General features: G+C 41.6%; 1 protein-coding gene across 1 annotated transcript in view; it reads right to left on the reverse strand.

The window, feature by feature from the left end:
- The window catches only part of LOC308105714 (FERM and PDZ domain-containing protein 4-like), a 41,510-nt gene that overhangs the window by 6,792 nt on the left and 11,872 nt on the right, over positions 1–22,846 (reverse strand). Inside the window, exons 2-12 of the mRNA XM_080456636.1 lie at positions 13,235–13,354; positions 7,324–7,484; positions 6,703–6,805; positions 5,942–5,987; positions 4,307–4,411; positions 3,398–3,505; positions 1,751–1,882; positions 1,267–1,386; positions 888–1,024; positions 499–625; positions 95–184 (exon numbers count right to left, since the gene is read on the reverse strand). Coding sequence (XP_080312762.1) covers positions 95–184; positions 499–625; positions 888–1,024; positions 1,267–1,386; positions 1,751–1,882; positions 3,398–3,505; positions 4,307–4,411; positions 5,942–5,987; positions 6,703–6,805; positions 7,324–7,484; positions 13,235–13,354 — 1,249 coding nt within the window. The remainder of the gene's footprint in view (positions 1–94; positions 185–498; positions 626–887; positions 1,025–1,266; positions 1,387–1,750; positions 1,883–3,397; positions 3,506–4,306; positions 4,412–5,941; positions 5,988–6,702; positions 6,806–7,323; positions 7,485–13,234; positions 13,355–22,846) is intronic.

The following is a 22,846-nucleotide window of genomic DNA, read 5'->3' on the forward strand; positions in this document are numbered from 1 at the left end:
GTTTTTGTTTGGACATAGAATTATGTGCAATATGATATTCCATTATTTCATGTCTCATAAATCAGATGAACAAAACAAAGGGGTATTCATTTACCAGAAGTGTGGATTTAAACACGCGTCCTCCGTACAGTCTCAAGTCACTAAGGTATTTCAGATAGTGGACTTTTGCCTGTAAGCCAGTTAGCTGGAAGGGGAAGTAAACAAAATATGTGTAATTTTACACATGTGCCACAAATAACACTGCACACAGCTATGTTTGACTAAAATGTATGTGGGTTCATTTTCTGGTAACCAGAACAAACAAACAACAGTACAGTTTAGTACACCACCAGGGGGTAGTCATGAGTCTGTTTAGATGCACTATGGTGCAAGAGAGGAAACATAGTGGCAGTGTGTGTGAGAGAGGTAATTAGCAAAAGAGAGAGAGAGAGAGTCAGAGAGAGAGTGAGTAAGACAGAGACAGCGAGACAGAGACAGACAAATAGCTATGCTTTGTACCTTTTTGCCAGGTGGCACCAGATTCTGGTTGCTTTTGAGGATGTGAGTGAGGGCTTTTTTGATGTTCTTCTCCTTCATGCTAGACAGGACTGCGGGAGGCAGGAACAGCGCCAGGCCCCACTCTTTCCTGCAGAATTAGAATCCATACTGATTAGAGAGAGCACCTTGCAGTCTAGTCTAGTCAGTTTGCTAGTCTAGTCAGTTAATCAATTTGTGCATTGATTAACTGATGCAAGGATAGGTTCATATTGTTCTCTATTTAGTTAGAAAGGGTTCAACATTCTGACACTGCAATAGAGCTGTCATTTGTGTCGATAAAAGGCAGCCCTAACAGGACTGACAGTGAGCTAAATGTCTTGACCAACCCAAACCACCCGCTGCCCACTTACTCAATATACTTCAGAGAGACTTTCTGGGACTGCTTGGTATTGATGGTGAGAATATACATCTGCAAGGCAGCCAGGCGGAGGGCTGTGTCGTATTTCAGCTCTGACCCGAATCTCTCCAACACCACGTCATTACAGCTCTGGAGGAGACAGAGAGGGTGAGGACAGGACAAGCTTACCCTTCAATAGCTCCTCTTACTGACCGCCAAACCCAAGATAATATAACACAGATTGTAGGGCAGCTGTGGAGCTCAGCTGCAGTGACTTTCAAACGTTCCTACTTTATATTTATGCAAGAACACAAAAACCTATGTTAATGCATGTAAATACATTTAGACTTGGACCCATCTGAGACTAGAAACACGGGTCTGTTGATATTCACCTGAACATAGAGGTACTCAAATGCTACTGCATCTCTCCTGAGCAGATCTATAGGGTCCTTTGGGACAAAGCAGATGCGAAAAAAGCATTTCATCTTTTGGGACCCTGGCCTCTTTGTCACCTAGAACATAAATTAAAACAAGAAATTAGTCATAGGATGTTGTGATGAAGTACGAACACCACTGTTCAGCATGGGACGAGGGTTAACACATTGGGTGCTATTTTACAGAGTACATTTCATTTTCATTTGATACAGGAATGATCAACATCCAATTTTTGATTACGCAAAGATGCACAACATTACAGTCGCATCTGCAGATTAGTCACTTTGGTGATAATGGACCTGCATGGTATTATCCATTGCTCTCTGACCTTTCCTGATTCAATCGCGTGTGTCCTCTTAGTAACTATGAACACAGGTCAAAAACAATTATACTGTAATGTGAAGGGAAAACTAATGTCCTATTAACTCACGGAAGTCTCACCTGAGATAACATCTCCTGCTCATGCAGGAGCATGAGTTTGCTGGCGGAGCCCTCAGCCCTGTGTTCTAGCATCAGCGAGAAATGCTCGATGGCCTTAATGGATAGCTTTTCTTGCAGGGTCAGGATGACATCCTTTAACACAGATAGATTCATTATTAATACCACATGTGCACCATATATGCATTTGCAGTCTACATGTGCACACCACTGCCACGTGTAAGCACACGTGCAGGATGTTGTGACCATACACTACACAAACTTTTTCGTGGCGCTATTAAAGGCTGATGTGAAAAATGCAGGGCAGAGGTTTTTCCTTGGCGTCTAGGGAGTATGTATGTAAAGTTTCACACCGATAGGTCCAGTTACAGGTAAAAACGCAAATCGGCCTGAAATAGCGCCACAATGAGGCTGATTTGAAAAATGTAGGGTGGCATTTCTTCCATGGCATAGTGGGAATGTGCATGCAAAGTTTAACGGCAATGGCACGGTGCTTTCATGATTTGAGGCGTTTTGTTGAAAACGGACCACTCAGTTTGCATGTTCTCCCTGTGTCTCTCAGGGTAGTTAATACCCTCACAAAAACATGTAGTAATCCTGGTCGCTATACCGCCTCCCCCATGACAGCCGGGGCGCCTGATGGAGGAGAAGGGAACTGGTTGGAATAACGTGTTCCTTCCATGCGCTACGTCCAACCAGGGAAACTCCCCCCTGTCAGGTGACAAGAAGGTCAGTTGGCTCTCATGCATTGAAGGAGGCATGAGCTCGGCCCTGACCTCCCTAGGCTGGTGAGGGGAGTGTAGCCACCCAGGATCACTTAGAAAATTGGCACCAGGTTTAAAAAAAGGGTTACAAAATCGTGGGATAAAAATGTAGTAAAAAAATAAGAAAACGGACCACTCCTGCAAACTTTGGAAGACAATCTTAACCAACGATGGAATGTGAAAAATTGGAACAGATCCATCTTGATCACATGACTATACAATCAAGACTATACAAATTGGTACTGTGTACCAATTTGCGTGATGTTTGGACAAAATCTGTTGGAGTAATATACAATTTCTTTGGTGCAAAAATCGTCCTCCTATTAGGCTATAATATTAGTTTTGCTGCACGCTTTGAGTGTTAGCCCTCTGAACTCTGTAAAATGGGCTAAAGACTAATGCCAACTTGGACTGAGTTGAATCTGCACAGACATTAAAACGCTCGTATGGGGGTTCTGGGGTATGTTGTTTACAAATGTATATTTTGGTGTTAATCTAACATCAGTTTGTACTGGAGAACTTAGAAAAATATTAGAGAATTGAGGCCTGCTGCCAGTGTGCACAAGAAATATGACGCTGATCGGCTGAGTAGTATGCAAGATTAGTTGCGGACTCTCTCACACATACACACACGCACACGCACGCGCGCACGCACGGGGCTGAGGCCATGAACGTCTGGTAGAAATAATTAAGTTTGACTGCTTTTCACTGAATAGTAGTCTAGATATGATTCTGTAGGTCAGTATGATTAAAAGGAGCTTACATTTGAGCACATACTGGATTGCACTTATGGAACAAGAACACAGTTCAAATGAACAGTGACTGGTTGTACAATGCACTCTGTCAGAGCATTTCACAGTAAACCCCAGGAACTTGCAGCACCTACCTTAATGGATGTGTTGCTGTCGAATTTAAACGATTTAGTCTGCCCATTCTCCAGGTACACCTTAAGAACATTTGGCATGAAGAGAAGGGAGTTGTCCTTCATCGTTTCCTGGTGATAGAACGTGAGTAGAGACATAAATCAGAGTTTTTTATTAATATTATTATTGATTAGTGGATTACACTGTTCTAGTGGTAAATGTCGTGAATTAAATGATTTCTTGAGGGGAAACTATTGAACATTCAAAGACAGTGAAGGTGGCCGTGTGTTCACCATACACCAAAACATAAGTAAAGACTATGTGATATTTTACATTTGATTTGACATTTGAGCCTATCTCAGAATGTATCCACAATACTGTATATGCATACTGTATATTGTATACATTAATAATTATATACAGTATAATGCTTTATGTGAATCATCCAGTAAATAGGGAATCTCCCTCTCTGTCTGTTTGTTTGTCTGTCTGTCTTTCATGCCCACATCGACTCCATATCATATCAGTGTGTTTGGAAGCAACAGCAGCAGATTGATGGGAAGACATAGGCTAGTGGAGGAGGGAATGAGACAGCAGGAGACAGTATTTATTTTTATAATGCGTGCATTTCTTTCTATTTTACTGAAGCCGCTAAAGTCTTATATTTTCAACACAGCAGCTTTCAGGATTCAGCTGGATTCCAGTCAGTGCCAAGCCAGATTTATACTTCATCGTAAGTTAGTGTTGCATGCCGAACATAGCCGACCTACAAGCTCACAATGCGTCACACATGCAACACGTTGTGAGCTTGTAGATTGGCTATTTTCTGCGCATGACACAGCCATACAACAGAGCATAAATTAGTTGTGTGTCCCCTGTGTGCAACCTTTGATGTGTACTGTAGAGAATGAATCTGTGTTCCGTGGACTTACTGGGACCTGGCCGTTGACGATGACTTCTTCAGCAAAGCGGACTTTAACAGGATTAGACTTTAACTTGGCCTTTTTGGCTGCACTGATGAAGGCAGATTTGGGTGACTTGAGAAAGAGGGTGAAAAACACAAAGGACCGTTAAGCCTAAATTATAGGCCACTCAGTTATTTTTGCTCACCAAGATTAACTGATGTGCTACATTTAGTTGAAAAACTTTTTTTTTTGGAAACAGCGGTTACAATGAAGTATAAATTAGGCTTTCTTAACCACTTAAGCCCTATTTTATACTTCATTGTACGATGTTGTATGAAATGAAAACGATCTACAAGCTCACAACGCAATGCGCATCCCATTCCGATGAGTTGTGAGCTTGTAGATCTGCTATTTTTAAAACATTTTTGAACATTTCTGAAATATTTAGAAAATTCTTGACTATTTTTGACTATTTCTTTTAAACTTGTTTTTGGCTATAATGACATGCCCAAAATAGGGATGCCAGGGCCAAAGTGGTTAAAGCATTTGTCCCCTTCAGAGATGCTGCAGTCATGGGTGATGAGTCATGCACTTCTATGGCGCTATACAGTAGGATGCAAGGACACACTCACGTCCTTTGAACATAAGCATTTTCATTAGAACCTCCCATTTCTCCAGTCTGTAGCCTACTGTCATGATTAAAGTGGCCATGAGATGAAGGACACTCCCTCTGGTGCAGTGTCATTGAGCTTTCTTAGCAATGTCTGCTGAATGAAAGCAATTACAGTCAGGATTAGAAGAGTCATTCTTCTGGTTCCTCTTTGTCTCGTGGAACTGTCAGACTATTCTTTGTTTTGTTGTTTTTATAAACCAAAGTGTATAGCTGTTTCTCAAGTGGATGCCACTTTGACTTCACCCTGAAACACCCAAGGTACTAAAAAACACAATTAATTGAGATGTTGGAAAGTTGTCATTTTGAATTAATCAAACTGTAAGGGTTTTCATAAGTGAAAAGCCAAAACTGGGTGCCATTAATTTCAGTGAAGAATATTCCTGTGGTGTTGCTGCTTATTTAATTATCTCCACACCGGCGAATACAATTAAGTCTGTCTTTTCTAACACATTTCAACATAATGAAATATAATAGAAACGTAATAACATAATAGAAATGTTTTGGTATTGAAACAATGCCCAATTTTGGTGGTTATTCAGACTCTATTTCTATGGCAACTGTCAGCAGCAGCAGCAGAAGCCGTCGGTTGGTGTATCACTGTGATGCTAGTAAATGTTGACATGGCAGGTTCATATGGGCTCTTTTGTACAATAGGCTCTGATGTGGGGGACAAAATACTGTTTGTAAGAGTTCAGTGCTTGAGCTCTCATCTCTTGGAGTTCCAATCTACAGTACAACCTTACAGCACAGACACATGGATATGGGTACAGTTCATGTCTTTTATCCACAAAGTCATTGGCCATGAGCACACGCACACGCACACGCACACGCACGCACACACACACACACACACACACACACACACACACACACACACACACACACACACACACACACACACACACACACACACACACACACACACACACACACACACACACACACACACACACACTCTGTGTGTTTGGAATGAATACTTTGAAACTCACTGGGTACGGTTGAAGAACTGTCAACACTATGGACTCCTTGCAGCTCCTGTAAGAAAGTACACACAAGTAAACACATTATTATATTTGAACCTGAACTCCACTGTCATAGTAATTGATGAAAAAGGAAACATTTTCTGTCTTGATTGAGAGCAATGTTTCTAGAGGTTTGGTTGTTATTGTTGAGATGGACAACAAGCAGAATTCTGTATCAGTGATGCCTAGAAGTCATGCCTTGCAAGCTCAGTGAAGGCCAATGCAGCTGTGATGTAGTGGCCTCTATATGGGCATAATTATTTCAGTGGACTAATCTACTGTTTACAGACCGCCGCACAGGTCATACGAGGACTGAGCCCTCAGAGCTAGTCACTCATAGATCTGCATCAGTGACATTAATCTTATGAGACACATGCGTAACACCGGCAAACTGGTGAATCATGGTGAATGGGCAGTTGAGTACAATGCTGTACTGTATCTATCCAATTACTATCTTAAGCTTGTCAGTATACTGTACAAATTATTGAGAGGACATTTTAAGTCGGACACTGTACAGCATTTGTTTATTCTGGAAAAGCAATTGTATTTCTGTCTACTGCACGGCCACAAGTAAAATGTTGAAAAAGTCGCTGAATGCGTGAATGCAGCTGAACATTTTCCATCTCACAAGTCAAGCAGACAGCATGTGCATAATTATCATTAATAATTATCTCCACAGCATGTCTAGCAGCAGGCAAGTGACATCTCATCTTGGTGTGTTGTCGTACCTGACGAGGTCGATAACCCTCTCCCTGGGCGCTGAACTGACTGGCTCATCGTTAATCATGATGATCTCGTCCCCGGGGATCAGCCTGCCCTCCGAAGGCCCCCCTGCCCAAACACCAAACAAGAGTTAAGTGGTATAAATTGCAGAAGGTCAAACCATTCTTCTTTATTGTCTCGGTTTCCTGCACTCTGGCCCAAGGCTGTGGGGGGTTTGGGGATGGAGGGGTAAAATCGATGATTCATCACTGAAGCTGATTTTCTTTCTGGCTCAGTTTTTGCATCTTGTCTCCATCAGAGCCTCTGGTGATAACAGCCGTGGATGGAATGGCTCACTGGTGTGTTAACCACTCATATACGTACTTAGTATACAAGTATACACCTCAAGTATATTCCTCTGGGGGACTGGGGTCCCCCAGAGGTATATACTTGTTACCCTCCTTTTTTACCGCTACACCAAATCTCTTCACCAAAATTGACGTTTTGCAAGCTCACAACAATCTACAAGCTCACACTGAGCTTGTAGATCTGCTATTTCAGGTGAACGCTCGCCTATTTTCGCAGAATGTTCACCTATTATGACATGCCCAGAATAGGGACGCTCACAGGTGAGCTGTTTTTATTACCTGGTGTGACTGAGCGAACCACCACCGGTTTCTCACTGCCTGCCACAAAGCCAAAGCCCAGGACAGGGTCTCGTCTCATCTCCACCTTTCGGGGGGCTGGAGGCACGAACTTATCCCCGTCCAGACGAACCTCCTCCAGGGAGCTGCTCTGGGAGACGTGGCTGTGGTAGAGAAAGAAAAGCTGTGACACTTGAGCCTAATTTATTTATTATTGTTAGTGTTTGCCTTATTTGAGGCATTGCATTACGTTTTAGTCAACTCAGGTCTTTTCGGCGAATGACGCAGTCATACGACAAAGGATAAATTAGCCATTAGTGTTGGGGAATGTTGACAGATGGAAAGGGACACACATGAGCGTTAAGCAAGATATCAATTAACAACTACTGTACTGCTGTACTTGTCAGGCTTGTCAGCATAATTATTTTCTGTTTGAATGTAGGCCCAAGTCAATCAATATGCAATCTGGGAACCCATCGCCAACTGAAAATGAAAAACAGCGCCCTCTGCTGTTTGTTCTATGTCTGTTGGCTCTGGGGGGAAGAAAACGTAGAGCCAGAGCGCAAGGAGACCGGTGTTTGTGTATGCCTATGCCGCGTCACTTCCGGTTGGTGCGCTTGTGTTTTCATTCCCACTAACAATATTTCTACACGGAACACTAACACCACTTCTCCCAGAGAACATGGATCGTTTTGGTTATAAGCCCACTTGTTTCTATGATGAAAGAGTAAGTTAAAATGTGAATATATTTCCGTGGTTTTGTCTGCTCCGCAGACGCTATTGTTAAATTAGTTTCGGTTTGTTTCGAGGGGGAAAGATCGACGGACATGTGAATCCCGCCCACTACATTTGATTGGGTAAAGCGCGGCCTGCTTCCTGATCTGAAGGCACGCCCACTTGTAGCCCAGTGTGTACATGTTACGACGAGCCTTCACGACAGATTCTCACGCAGTGCAGAATCTGTTCTTGAGAGATTAATCAATATGTAATCCAAAAGAATAACCAAGCTCTGACAAGAGGCCATATGTCTTCAGAATAAATGGGACAGCTGTAAATTTCACTCTTTTAAATATGTGGAAACTGGATGTTTGCCAGTTATAATATACAGTACCTAAAAACGTTTAAGGCTGATCACAACATTTTCTCTGACATAAATAAATACTGAGATGCCTCAGAATAGAACTTGTGGGCGATTGTCAAATGAGCTCCAGCAATTCTTTGTGTTCCTGTTGCAGATACTGTATACCCACTGTGTCACTTAACCGAGATAATATCAGCAGCAGCTTTTGTTATGACATGTTATAATGTGAGGGGAAGACAAATGTGCATTTTATTATGTTCTCAAATACATTTCAGAGACCATGCTCTAAGCTACACAGTAAAATCCTCCAGTTTACATTTTATACAAATTTTCAGAATGAAATGAACACTGGTTCTTAACGTGGGGTCCCAGGATCCTCAGGGGTCCTCGAAGGAATTCCAGGGGGTCACCGGCTAAATAATTGTTAGCATGGGAACCAAATGGACCCTTCCGGGTCTGTAACTCTGAGAGAGTATAAATGGAGGGTCCATTTTGATTCCATATGTACATTCCGTGTTAAATTGATCATCAAATAGCCGGGGCCAGTGGCCTAATGCATTGGTTCTCTAAAGTGGGGTCCGGGGACCCCAGGGGTCCTTGGGGGGGTACCAGGGGGTCCCCAGCAAAATTAGTTAATATAGCGACACAATCATTTTAACCACTTTAACCATATTTTATACTTCGGCTATTCAAAAACAGCAGATATACAAGCTCATAGCGCAAAACCGAGTGCCGCACTATGAGCTTGTAGATCTGCTATTTTAGAAAAATCCCTGGCATAAAATATTTTTGAGATGGGGGTCCGCAGCCAAATATATATCATTTTGGTGGTCCTTGACATGAAAAAGTTTTAGAACCACCGGCCTAATGCTTATATCAAACTGGGAGTCTTTGAAATTAAAAAAGTTTGAGAATCACTGCAGTAGATATACACTGCATAATAGTGATGGCCGCAGTGCTGTCCCCCTGTCCCTGAGTGCCACCGCTCCCACTGGCCAGCCACCCTGCAATTGATTGCCTGATGGAAACCAGGACTCTCTGTGGTTTGAACCCTGTTTCACCCCTTGCTTCAATTAGTGTGATCAATTTTTATCCCAATGCCCTCTGTAGTAAGACTTTGTTCCAGTATCCTTTGCTTTCTTGTGAAAACAAACAACCTGCAGCTTTCGCTCTATAATAGTGTGTCTGTCTGTGTGTGTGTGTGTGTGTGTGTGTGTGTGTGTGTGTGTGTGTGCGTGCGTGCGTGCGTGCGTGTGTGTGTGTGTGTACTCTTGCTGTAGAAGCAGCAGCAGTAGCATCTCCCCATGGTGCCGACAGAGTCGGTTAATTAGGGCTATGGGCAGGCAAGGCAACGTGTAATTCACAGTTATTCTTGACACATGTTCCATTCGCCACTAAATACTAACAATTAATCTTTCAAGGCATGGGGAGAGAGTGGCCTCTCTGTATGATGCAGCCCATTACAAGCTCACAGACACTGGGCCTGCCACCTTTTAATCCCGATTTATACTTCGCCTTTCGACAGTGTCACACACATACAGGTGGACCTCATGGATCATCTTTCATCTTTATTTATTTCATTATGGTTTACATGATCACATTAATTTACTTTTTTTTTTTTTTTACTTTTTACATGTTCCATACATGAAAAGGAGCAGAAAGAAGATACATCTTATCAATGATCAATGTTTGAAGAAGTGAAATTTTCACTAAGCGCTCATTTCAAGTGATATTTCAGGATGCAGGACTTTACAATTTGATAAATATCAGAGAAAAACACTCAGTTAAACGATGCGATCTGATGCCAGTCTCTAAGGGACATCCACAATGCATCGAGTCAGGATTTTCATGAAATCTACATTTTGCACTCTTTAATTTTGTATTCTGACTCATGGTTCTTTGCATCATTGCCCTATGGGAATGGATCTCACCTAAGCCTTAAACAGAACAGTTGGACTTACGCAACCCTGTTTCTTTTGCTGTGTCTTAATAAACATTTCAGGCCAGGTAAGCCTACAGTATGTCTATTTTCAGTTATAGTCATGACAAGTCATTACAGTACAGCCGTGTCAATAATGTATTGGTAGAATGTTCCTGTTTTCTTCTAAAAAAACACAATTATCCCAAAATAGGGCCCTTAGCCTCGACAGCATGCCAACAGCAAATCACACACGCACACACCCACGTACACCCACGTACGCACACAGGCACCCCCACACACACACGCACACATACATACACATACAAAGACAGAACATGCTGTTCTCCAACATTATGTAGAGCCAGACAGAGGAAGTACTTTTCTCGTATTTGTCCTCAGATTTCTTTTAAAATATATGTTCTACCCAGTTTTCCACAAAGAATATGTTAAATTAATTCTTAACTATATAATTTTGACACAGGATAAAACCACGCATAATACAAATGTATTAAATACGTAATGCATCCTTGTTCTATTCGATTGATTCTGTATAATGCATGATGGGTGACTGGTGACGATAACTCATCACTGTCAGTCCATCAATACAGAACATACACTAACTGTATTACAAGCAGATTCTGGCTGATGATCTTTGTCACCTGAATCTCGCTTCTGAGACACTCTCACTTTGGATTTGCGAGTCAGTTCGATTTGTCACGTGACGAGCACAACAGATTGTGCACAAAGGAAAACCATATGGTCCTGTGCATTCAGGAAGTGTGCAGTCTAATCCCCAACCAAGGCCACCTGCTAAAGATGGCTTGCCTCCCAACATGATGACAGCTTTACATCTAATGGTCCCTAATCATCCCCATTAGCTGCTAATGTAGCCCCACACACTGCACACCACTCACAATCCGCACTGTGGCTTCAGAAGTCACCCCCAACAAGACAAACAACACTGATGCTGATGCCAGGTGTCTGACTGTGAAGCTTTATTTATGGTCCATCTTGCACAACCGCCATATGACGAAGTATAAATCGGGCTTGAGCCACAACATCAAGAGCGGTTTTCTCTGTCACAGTTCAAGGAGTTCCATTTCATACTTTTGTCTCTGGGGTTGAGGTCAATTTTGCTATTTGCTGCAGGTAGTTACTTTGCAAGTTCCAAGTACTCATAAGCTTGGAGTAGAATACGACTGGGCAAAATGGAAGATCAAAACCGTTGTTGCGAGGTACAACTTCTAAATGAAATAATTCAGATAAACCATAATGAGTACTGAGGCAACCACAATTGAGCTTACAGTAGGCTACACAGTGAAATCCTCAGGGTTAATTAAAATATTTACAATGTCAAAATGGACCCATAACATCAAGTCAAATTACAGTAACACAATATGAACATGAATGATAAAGTTAACACCCACATTCATTATATCCTACTGCATACAGATCTATATCTTATATCCAAAAGTGTGTCCCAGATTCTAGTTAACAAGTGGTATCGTGTTTGAATTTAAATTTAGTGTTGATGCTGATCCATCTTTGTTGAACACAGTCACAGCAGTCTTGCATGTTAAATGGCAGCTGATATATTATTCATGGCTTCCTCTCGTGCACACTCGACCTGTGTTTCATTATGGCAATACGGAAACAACAATAACGATTCGAAATAAAAAAACACTGGAGCCTCAACATATTCAGACAGCACCTGACCATAGCTGACACATGCTGCAAATACATGATTTGTGCGTCCTCTTCACATTTTTACCAAAGCTGAGGCTAGAGCCAAAAGAGCCCCTATGATATTCCTCCTCCAGATATTTTCTGCATCCAGCGCATCAACCACTCCACGGTTCTTATGTAACCCTCCTGACATCACACTCCTCTTGCTGTAACCCATGTGTGACAAGTTTGTTCCTCCTGTCATGCATACACCATGCAAAGAAACATAGTTTCCCCATTAGTGAGAACCATATATGATCCAGTTTAACAACACAGCAAAAACACTCTACATACAGTAGACATACAGTAAAGTAGCTACGTGTTTCCATAATGAGCGTTTTGTGAGAGAGAGAGAGAGAGAGAGAGTTAAAGATTCAACCTCATAAAAGGAATGTGATGATTCGTCTAATTTGCAAGAGAGAAGAAAAATGTATGACAAAAAAAGACTAGAAAAGGAATAGGAAAGTGAGAACCTGGTGTATGCGGTAGAATGTGGATGGATGCAGGCAGTAATATTTTTAGACCTAGTGAGTAGATGCACACTTGAATATCAGTGGTGAGAGAGCAGAGCGGACAGAATAACAGGAACAGAATAACAAATGAAGGAACCGAACACTCACTTGTTACACTGGAGCCTCCAGCTCACACGCACTAGAATCAGACCGACATGCTGTGTTCATGATGGCAGAGAGAGCGAGAGGGTTGATTTTACCTGTCTGCACAGATACTCGAAAGTGCTTAAGCATCGATTATGCTGAATGCACCGCAGCCCTGCATCTTCACCGATAAACGCTGCCGGCTCTCACCTCCAAACAAGTCCCTACGCACGTGAATCTCTCAGTGGTAGTGTCACGCACAGACTTAGACGTGCACAAGCCTCTTTTCACAGCCATTTGCGAAACCAGGGTCTGTGTGTGTGTGTGTGTGTGTGTGTGTGTGTGTGTGTGTAAGAGAGAGAGAGAGAGAGAGAGAGAGAGAGAGAGAGAAAGAGACAGAGAAAGAGAGAAGCAGGGGCAGTGTGTGTGCGCAGCAGTGGCAGGAGCCGGGAATCAGTATTCTGGATGCACAGATGGAGACAGAGTGTGGAGGCAGTGACGTGGCTAGAATAATCACAGGTTGCCAAAGCTCATGAAACATCTGGGTGGAGGGGGGCTCCCTCTCATTTTCTTTTAACTCCGAACACTTACTTGATGTAGCAGTCACGCCCCTCTCTATTGGTCCCCATGTCCCATCCATTGGGTCCCAGTGATTCTGCATTCCAGGTCCCGGTAGGGGGTGGTGGCCAGCCCGAGGATTTCGTCCTGTGGCTGGAGAGACACAGACCGGGGAAGGCAGTCATGCGGTGGTCACGGACTGTAGCATGTTATGTTTAGTCATTTTGATGCATGAAACTTTTGTGTAGCCAAGCCAAGCATCCTTCAATGGAATTAAAAGGTTTTCACACATGTTCATTTCTGCACATCTGCAGCAAAAAAAATCTAAGAATCTTGAAGACATCTTTGCATAAAGAGAGGCTTTCTGTGATCACAATAGGAACAAGTGAGTCAGAGTGCAGTATCAGGTGATTCAAATGTGATAAACAATGTTCTCTAACCAGCGCTCAGTGAATACAAACTCAATTAATTATGTAACACACACAGACAGTCAGACACACACACACACACGCACACGCACACGCACGCGCGCACACACACACACACACACACACACACACACACACACACACACACACACACACACACACACACACACACACACCACACACCCAGGCAGAGTTGTCAGGCTTCAGTCTTGTGCTTTGAAAGGCATGAAATTGGTTTTATTCCTAGATGTCAGCACATCGTCTGCAAAAGCTCGAAGCCCCAAATAGTTCCCTCAAAAGTGAGTTATTTGATGTGCTCAACTCCAGGGCGAGTTTTCAGTTCATCAGGAAATAACAGAATACCGTAAGCTATCCAATGTTTACCAAAGAAATAATTATAGCATAATGAGCCAGTCCAATCCTTGATTTAAAAAAAAAAAACATTTCCCTATAGCCTTTATATTATAATTATTATTATTATAATAATAATAATAATAATAATAATAATAATAATTATTATTATTATTATTATTATTATTATTATTATTTTATAAAACAGCATGCTACAGGTTGTCATACAGGACAGTCGGGCAGTTTTTTACATCCCCACTAATTGGTTAAAATACAGCCCACCCCCCCCACCCTCCCCCTCTCTCTCTCTCTCTCTCTCTCTCTCTTCCCTTCTGCTGTATCCATCTCTCTTGCTCTCCATCTTGCTGTCTTTCTCTCTCCTTTATCTCTGTGTGTCGGCAGAATGGTGACGCCGCGAGAGCAGTGGCAGTAAGTTATGTCACTTCAAAGGCTTGTCTGTGTAACAGGGCTCTTCACATTCATTATTCAAAGCCTCTTTCTTCCCCTCTTAATGCCTCCCCAGTTACTGTACCAATGAGAGTAGCGTGTGTGTGTGTGTGTGTGTGTGTGTGTGTGTGTGTGTGTGTGTGTGTGTGTGTGTGTGTGTGTGTGTGTGTGTGTGTGTGTGTGTGTGTTTCATACGATATGCATGAATAACAACACGCGTATACAGTCAATTCATCAACACAACAGCAAAGAGTGAAAGATGACGTTACGAAATATGAGAAAGCGTGATTCACTGAAGCAAAAGACACAACCACTTAACCTCATCATCACCAAAGCACTTCAACTTTCTACTGGATGTATTCATTCATAATAAATTCATACTGCATGTATTTATATTATATACTGTACATACATACTGTACGTATATAGCCTATTGCATATCAATATCAATATAAATATAGATAAAGAAATAAATACACACATACACCCACCCACACATACACACACACACACACACACACACACACACACACACACACACACACACACACACACACACACACACACACACACACACACACACACACACACACACACAAAAAAAAACACACATCGTGTGTGTGTGCACACACACACGATGTGTGTGTGTGCGTTCACACACACACACACATATATATTATTTTGTATGTATTTTGTGCCATCTAAAGAGCAATGCATTAAGTCAAATGGCAGTTGTTTGTGTCAGCTGTTTATTTAAGACTGGCTTCAGAACAGTGGGACAATCACATTTCTGTCCCAATACGATGGTGCGTTCAAGCTGCGGTATTACTGTTTCCACATGGATATGGATTTATCTGACCAACAGTACATTAGCAGGGAGCAGGCCCTGGGTGTATATTTAGAACATATTTCCTCCAGCTCAGCTGATGTGTGTCTACATGCTTGGCTCTGTCTGACACTGTTGGAGCCATGTTTCATTGATGTGGCCCTTTTGTACCAACAACAATTTGTAGCCTTATAGCAAAACAGTTTTCAGGATTGGTCCACAACCATTTTAAACAACAATACTGTTAGAGTTAAAGGTGTTGTGCTTTAAAATGCCTAACTCATAATTCAGCGGAGTCTAAATCACACAATGTAATGCACAGAGAATGATATGGCAAAATGCTGACGTTCAAGTGTTACTTATGGTCGATTTTCTGGGAATCATTAGCCTTTCATGAAGGTGACCGCAAAAAGATTTAACAATTCCCCAACAAAAAGATAATGGAACGTTCTACTCACAGATTCAGATGATGTGACTTCTGGATACCATTCTGGACTGACAAAGAGTTGTGCCAAATCCATCCTCTTTCAGTCAGCCATAGCCTATAGTAGTGGCATGGTCATGGATATTGTGATTTTTGATTTCTTTGTTCCGTCCACCAGAGGTGCATTATGCCACTGAGCCAGAGTGACTCTGTAGAATAATAGCTTCCAGAGGAGTTGGAGAGGTTGACACAGTGGTGGACAGTGAAACCGATCCTCCTCGGCAGGCATTAATAAATGATGTCTGTGCTGTCATGTAGGACTGATGGAGTCGCTAACCCATGGTGCACAATTCATGGACAGGTTACCCAAGAGTCAGAGGTAGGGAAACTAGTGTAGTGGTGAAATCCTATGTAGAGGAGAAACCTATACAGGGGTGAAATCCTATGTAAAACTAGAGAAAGAGGATAGGGGTTAGAAGGCCTCTAGACAGCAGAATATTGAGTAAAAGTATTTATGCAAGAAGAGTTCACCATCTACTTTTCATGCATAAATACTTTTACTCAATATTCTGCTGTCTAGAGGCCTTCTAACCCCTATTCTCTTTCTCTAGTTTTACACCCTGCATAGGTTTCTCTTCTACATAGGATTTTGCCACTACACTAGTTCAATTAATTTCTATTACTTTCAGCCCACAGGAATGTATTTATTATGATGAAGATTTATGTTAGAATAGTGCAGTATAAAAAGGCAATACCCATAGTGGATGTACATAAGCAAGACATGGTCTAATAATTCAGTTGATCCCATGTGGAACTCTGACATCATATTTATCTGTCCTGCCCAAATATGGAGTGTTCGCGGGACATCTGCGGGATTCTTTTGCGTTTTGCATGGTTCTAATTTTAGCGAGGCACTGTGTTGTAGGGAAAACTAGCTCTTATAGGGCAAAGCCATGATGACATTAAAGGCGTAGGTAGGCAGACAGCTGTGATCATTTATTTCTGTCGTATTGATGATGTCGTATTGATGACGTCATATTGACGGCAATGTTTGGGCACGGTTTCAGCCTGATCCGAGCCCCCATTGATTATAAAATTTAAGTTAAATACTTCACAAAATATAAAACATAATGTCAAGCAAAATGTGTGGAAGTACTAAGTTGGCCTATTGGCAGCATGCACAAGACATTTGGATCGGTCCAGCAGTTGGCAAGATTAGCCCCGGACAAACACACAGACAGACAGACCATTTTATAGACAGTGTTCTACAGAGCCATGCCGTAAAAACATGGTCTTCTTGCGTCATCGGTGTGTGAATGGGTGTGTGTTTGGAGAAAGGCGCAATATATAAATGTATCATTTATCATTTGATTTACCATTGCCTGTACTTGGGACAGGCTCCCAAGTACGTTACAGAGATGCTGGCGCCCTACAAGCCGGAGTGCGGCCTCAGATCCTCAGGTAAGGCTCTATTGGTCATTCCTACGACATTCCACCTCGCTACACGGGGTGATCAGGCTTTTTCGATCCGGGCCCCTGGGCTTTAGAAGGCCCTCCCTGAGGATCTGAAACTAGCACAATCGGTGCTTTCTTTTAAATCTCTTCTGAAAACACACCTGTATGTTAAGTGTTTTTCTTAATTGGCACTTCTACTGCTGTATATTATTCATGCTGTTGATAATATGTTGTTTTTATTGCTTGGTTGTCTGCTGTTTTTAAAATGTCTGTAAAGAACTTTGTAACATTGTTTATAAAAGCGCAACACAAATAAATTCATTATCATTTAACTAGAAAATGTGCTCCTCGGAGCACAGGTCTCCGCCAGTACTGTTCCTGATTAATCCTGTCTTACCTATTTATATTACATATTGTCACGTGTCACTTGACTAATGTTAGCTTGACCAATGTTACCTCACTTCAAAAAACATAAATGGCTTTTTGAAGTGACACACCTATTTATAGGATTTTATTTCGTCATGTGTCTCGCTAGCCAATCAAAAGCATTGGTGACAACATATTGTCACGTGTCACGTGAAGCTTGACCAATGTTAGCTTGGCTAGGGGTGGGGGGACACACAGCGGGACGGGAACGAAAACATACTCTCCACCTCTGGCGGAGACAATAACAGCGTGGCTTTCATGTGGATCTCAAACGTCATGTTGATGACATCAACATGACGTTAGCTATACGCCTCTCCTTTGACTTCCAGTATAACATTAAAGTTTTATTCAAAGTTCAAATAAAATTCAAAAAGTATAAAACATGAGAAAAATATTTGGGGAGTTACTTTCACGTCCTGCCCCTCTTCTAGATGGCTCGGCCCCTCCAGTGCCATGCAGTAAAAAAAACGTATTAAATCAGAGACTGGGTTTCTTCCGTAGCTATAAATTACACATTTTATAGGATTTCTTTTGGAACAGAGTGCAGTATAAAAATGCAAAACCCATAATGGATATTTTTTTATCATTCCTTATTACTTAACTTACATAAAAATATCCTTATTAAAACTGACACTGGGTTTGGCATCAGTATAGCTACTGTATAAATTATCAATTACAGTAACCTTTTACTGTACAGTAATGACAAACCCATTATGTGGTATTCCATATTTCATCAGTAAAGAAAACACCTGCTGTATAATGAGGACATAATGAATAACCCAGAACCATGAGAGAGTTCCTGTTGCTGTTCTCATTGCAATTATGGTCACTGTAGGGCAGACTGATGTATAATCTAAACTGGGAGAAAACAACACTATTTGTACAGTAGGCATAATTTCACACATCTAACCTAATATTTTTGCTCAAAGATTGAAATTGTCTTTGTCTCAAAGCATTTGTGTGATCTAAATTTACCAAAGACTAACTTTGAATACCTCAGCATTAGCAAACTGTCTAAGAAGCCTGGGAAAAGATCATTTTTCAACCATTTATAAAAGTTGCATGAGGAATTGGATCCTTGCTTTATCACGCCAGCTCACTTTCACTTTCTTCTTTTTTACAACTTGACTTCGCTGACTTGCTGTATGAAAAGACATATTATCGCAGAATCCCATTATAAAGTCTGAATTCCTGCATGTTGATGGATATTGCACCCATGTTTAACAGATGAACAACCAGCTAACTAGAGCATTCTAACATAGAGTCACTTAACTGTGTTTAAATAATTCACACAAACAATCTCCATGATTGTTGGCTATATGAAACCACACTACAGGCCCTGCCTGCCAGTATTGGCGATTAAAAGATCATTAGAACCAACCACCAGTCTCTCAGTCATCACAATCACAGCCACACAATCACAGTAAACTTTTGTTCTCGAATGTAGGCCTACATTACAGCCACCATTCAAATCCATCCAATTAAAGCTAAAATGAATAAGTTAAAACATGATGACCTGTTCTGCCAGTGCATGCTGATATCAAAGCATGGTCTTAAAGACCCAACCCCCCAATTCCCCCTACATATGCGAAAATAGCAGATCTACAAGCTGTGAGTTTGTAGATCTGATAAGATGTTTTAACCAATCAAACCCTGACTAATTGTGTATCAAATAATTGGAAAAGAGTACTCGTATTTCCACCAGTGGATGTGGGGTGTTACATGAGTACTTTGATGCTACTTCCTCTGTGCTCTTGGATCTTTGAATTCAACAGATGTTTACGGGCAAGGTGGAGAGTGCTATAATGTAATTCTGTTTGGATATGTAATCTGTGGACAAACAGCAGATGAGATGACCAGCCCCTGGGAGCAGAGGGGTGGCTCAGACATAGAGGAACCAGTCTGATTAAAGGGCCTTATTTCTCCTCTCTCTCCTACAGTAAGCCTCCTGTTGGGGGCAGAAGTGCACTTCTGTCTCTTGTCTCAGAAAAGTCTGTCCTCTGTTTGACTTGTCTAAACACTGCCACTGCTCTGCATGAATGCACTGGTCAATGTAATAGCTTTATAAATGCTGTGGCCCAGTGAAATAATATCTGTATATTGCTATAAGTGGTCTCATCCTCAATACCCGTACTTTCACCAAAGAAAACCTTTACTGATTGCAAAGGAAATGTAAGGCATACACATTTCACTGCACACTTACATCAAATTGTATCCATTTTTGTGAGCATGTTGTCCATTTTGGGCCAAGACAATTTGAGGCTGTTTATTTGGCTTCGACAAAGAAACAAATGGCGTCCACCACCTACATATCATGCAGGAGTTGATACTATAATTATCACACCAGCGTGATCAAACCTGAGAACTACAATTCCTAGTTTGTTTCCATATTGTGTCGGTAGTATTGGCATGAAAATAGCTATTCATATCCACTGCACACAGAATTTAGGTTATTCTTTATGTGATTTATGCAATTTTTTGGGCCACAAAATGTGGCTGAATGTGCCTATTGCATTTCTGTATTTATTTTGTTCTTTGTAAGTGCTGATATTGTTGCCATGGGCAACAGCACTAGCACTATCCAAGGCAGCTCTCTGGTGGTTCTCTAAAGAGAGGTTTTCAGGCTTGCTGTTCTCCTTTGGGTGGAATAAAAAAATGTGTTTGGGAGACAACCCAAAATTATGTTCCTGGTATTTTACACTGAGTAAGTGAGCACACTTAAGTGCCACTGACTCTAAGCATTGTTAACTGTTATCCAGCAGAGTATTAGCACCTAAAGGTCTACAATGAAATGTGTAGTGTTCATTTAACTATAACAGTGTAAAAATAGGTTAGGAATAGTTGGTCCAATTTGTACACTCTTAACAGAAGGTTTTACTGTGTAGTACGCACTGGAACCTGGGAGTTCTCTGGCACCACCTAAAGTAAGCATTCTAGTACTGCACCACGCATGGTATACCATCGTATAGCGAGTTTTCTTCAGGTTATGTTAGTTAATACAAACACTTTCACACTAACACTCATTCAAACAAACACACACACACACACACACACACACACACACACACACACACACACACACACACACACACACACACACACACACACACACACACACACACACACACACACACACACACACACACACACACACACACACACACACACACACACACACACACACACACGCACACACACGCAAACCACCCACACATACACAGAAAACATACAGTTAATGTCTGGCGGGCATCTTTATGTTGAAGGTTATACACTCTTCAGAAATGGAGCACTGGGGCCTCTGCATCCGAATGCCTCTCAAACACCCGTGGTACTCCTTATTTTAATGTAATACCCCATGGTGCTCCTTATTCTAACATAGTACCCATGGTACTCCTTATTTTACTGTAATACATGGTGCTCCTTATTCTAATGTAGTACCCATGGTACTCCTTATTTTAATGTAGCATCTATGGTACTCCTTATTGTAATGCATGCTGGTGGAGGTTGCTCAAGGTTGTGGACAGTTGGTTCCGTCCTCATGCTGTTAATATTGAACTTTAAAGTATATCACTGGCTGTAACAAGGTGAAAAAGTGAAAAGTGACTGGGCATATCTGTATCTTTTCATAGATCATTCTATATTGCACTAAATCTCCCCCAGGCCCCCTGTGGTCCATCGCACTCCATGTGAAGTATGAACTGAATATAGTTGGCCAGTGGGCACCAGGCTATAGCTTTGAATCTCCTGCAAGCTCATTGTGCTATTCATTGCTTCCATTCTAAAAGCTCTAAAGTAGAGAACAAAATAAATGGTTGGCTGAGACCTCTTTCACTAGCCAGCTGGCTCTCTTTGCTGCCCCCCAAGCCATCGCTGGTGTCTTCTGCCCTGAGAGTTTCTGATTTAAACAGCCATGAAAGACAAATCTTTTGGTCTCCCTGTACTCTGATGAACATTTAGGCTAATCAAATTGTATCCGGTCCAGTGACTTCTGTGTGGAAATGTTGCACATTTAAAATAGGACTGACCTTGGCTCTCGTAATGGATTGATTGAGTTAATCATTGTAGAAAACACACACAGTGCTGATTTAACAAATGCAACCAAATGTATACTTGTATGCTCTGAATGGATAAATGAACACTTGAGGATTTACTTACAACAGCTAATGTAACTATTCTTTCATAGTGTAACATGCTTCTACCACTTACTTAGCTGCAACACTGAGCTGCAATATACTCTACTCAATTTCATGAGTTTTCAACTCATGAAGAATGTATTCTTCATAAACAGCAAATAACGATTAACTATTGCAGAGTTAAAGGTTAAATGTTAATTTAACCCTCAGAGATAAATGAACAGACTGGATTTTACTGTGTACTTCTTTCGTTGCAGGAGTTAGAAGGACATACAGTCCCCAGATCAGTCAAGACCGTTGCCATTTACAACTTGTAGCTTACGCTATGTGGTCAAATGTTTTCACACTCTCTTCAGCTCTTTCAGGTCTAAAGAAAAAGTAGAACAAACAAGGAAAAGTGTTCACCAGACAGTAACACCCTGTGAAGAAAATCAAAGCAAGGAGAAGAAGCCACTCTTCTTTCTGCAGCGGAGAGAGATTTGGGGCGGCGATGTTATAGTATGTAGGAGGTACCGTATAATTGAGTAGGAGAGATTTCACGGTCTCTGTTAGACATACTGTGCTATGGCTTACTGTGTAAAATGTTCCATCATCCACGGACAGAATATGAAATTGTTGACTGAAATTATTGCTGGTGGCAGAGACAAAGCATCTGCAGCAGTGCTCGCCAGCAAACAGGGACTATGTTATGTGCACCATTATTAACAGTGACAGGATGCAGGTGGCCCACAGGGAGCCACCTTGTAAACGCTTCCATGGCGGGACACTTAATGGGACAGCGATGGTCCCCTCAACTGAAGCAGCAGCCCTGTCTTCCCTACTTGCTTCCCTTTTTAACTGCAGGTCTGTTGTTAATCTCTTCGAGTGGATTTGCCCACACTGGAGCAAAAGCTGCATTCCGGATGACTCAAAAACTCTCACTCTGTGAACTGACCCTAATTTTGTTAGCCAAATTAATCTTGTAATCTAGACTTCTATTTGAATCTATTAATACAATGGAAACTGATGTGTATAATCAGCCCCGGATGAATCATGTAAGACGGGCAATGCCATCGTAAATTATGTGATATACTATATTATGATTTAAAAAATTGTCCCATTTTTTGTGAACTGATCGCACAACCAATATCCTGTGGTGAAGCTAAATCCCTTAGG

The sequence above is a fragment of the Gymnoscopelus braueri genome, assembly GCF_963280865.1.
Source record: "Gymnoscopelus braueri genome assembly, chromosome: 18".
Classification (NCBI taxonomy): domain Eukaryota; kingdom Metazoa; phylum Chordata; class Actinopteri; order Myctophiformes; family Myctophidae; genus Gymnoscopelus; species Gymnoscopelus braueri.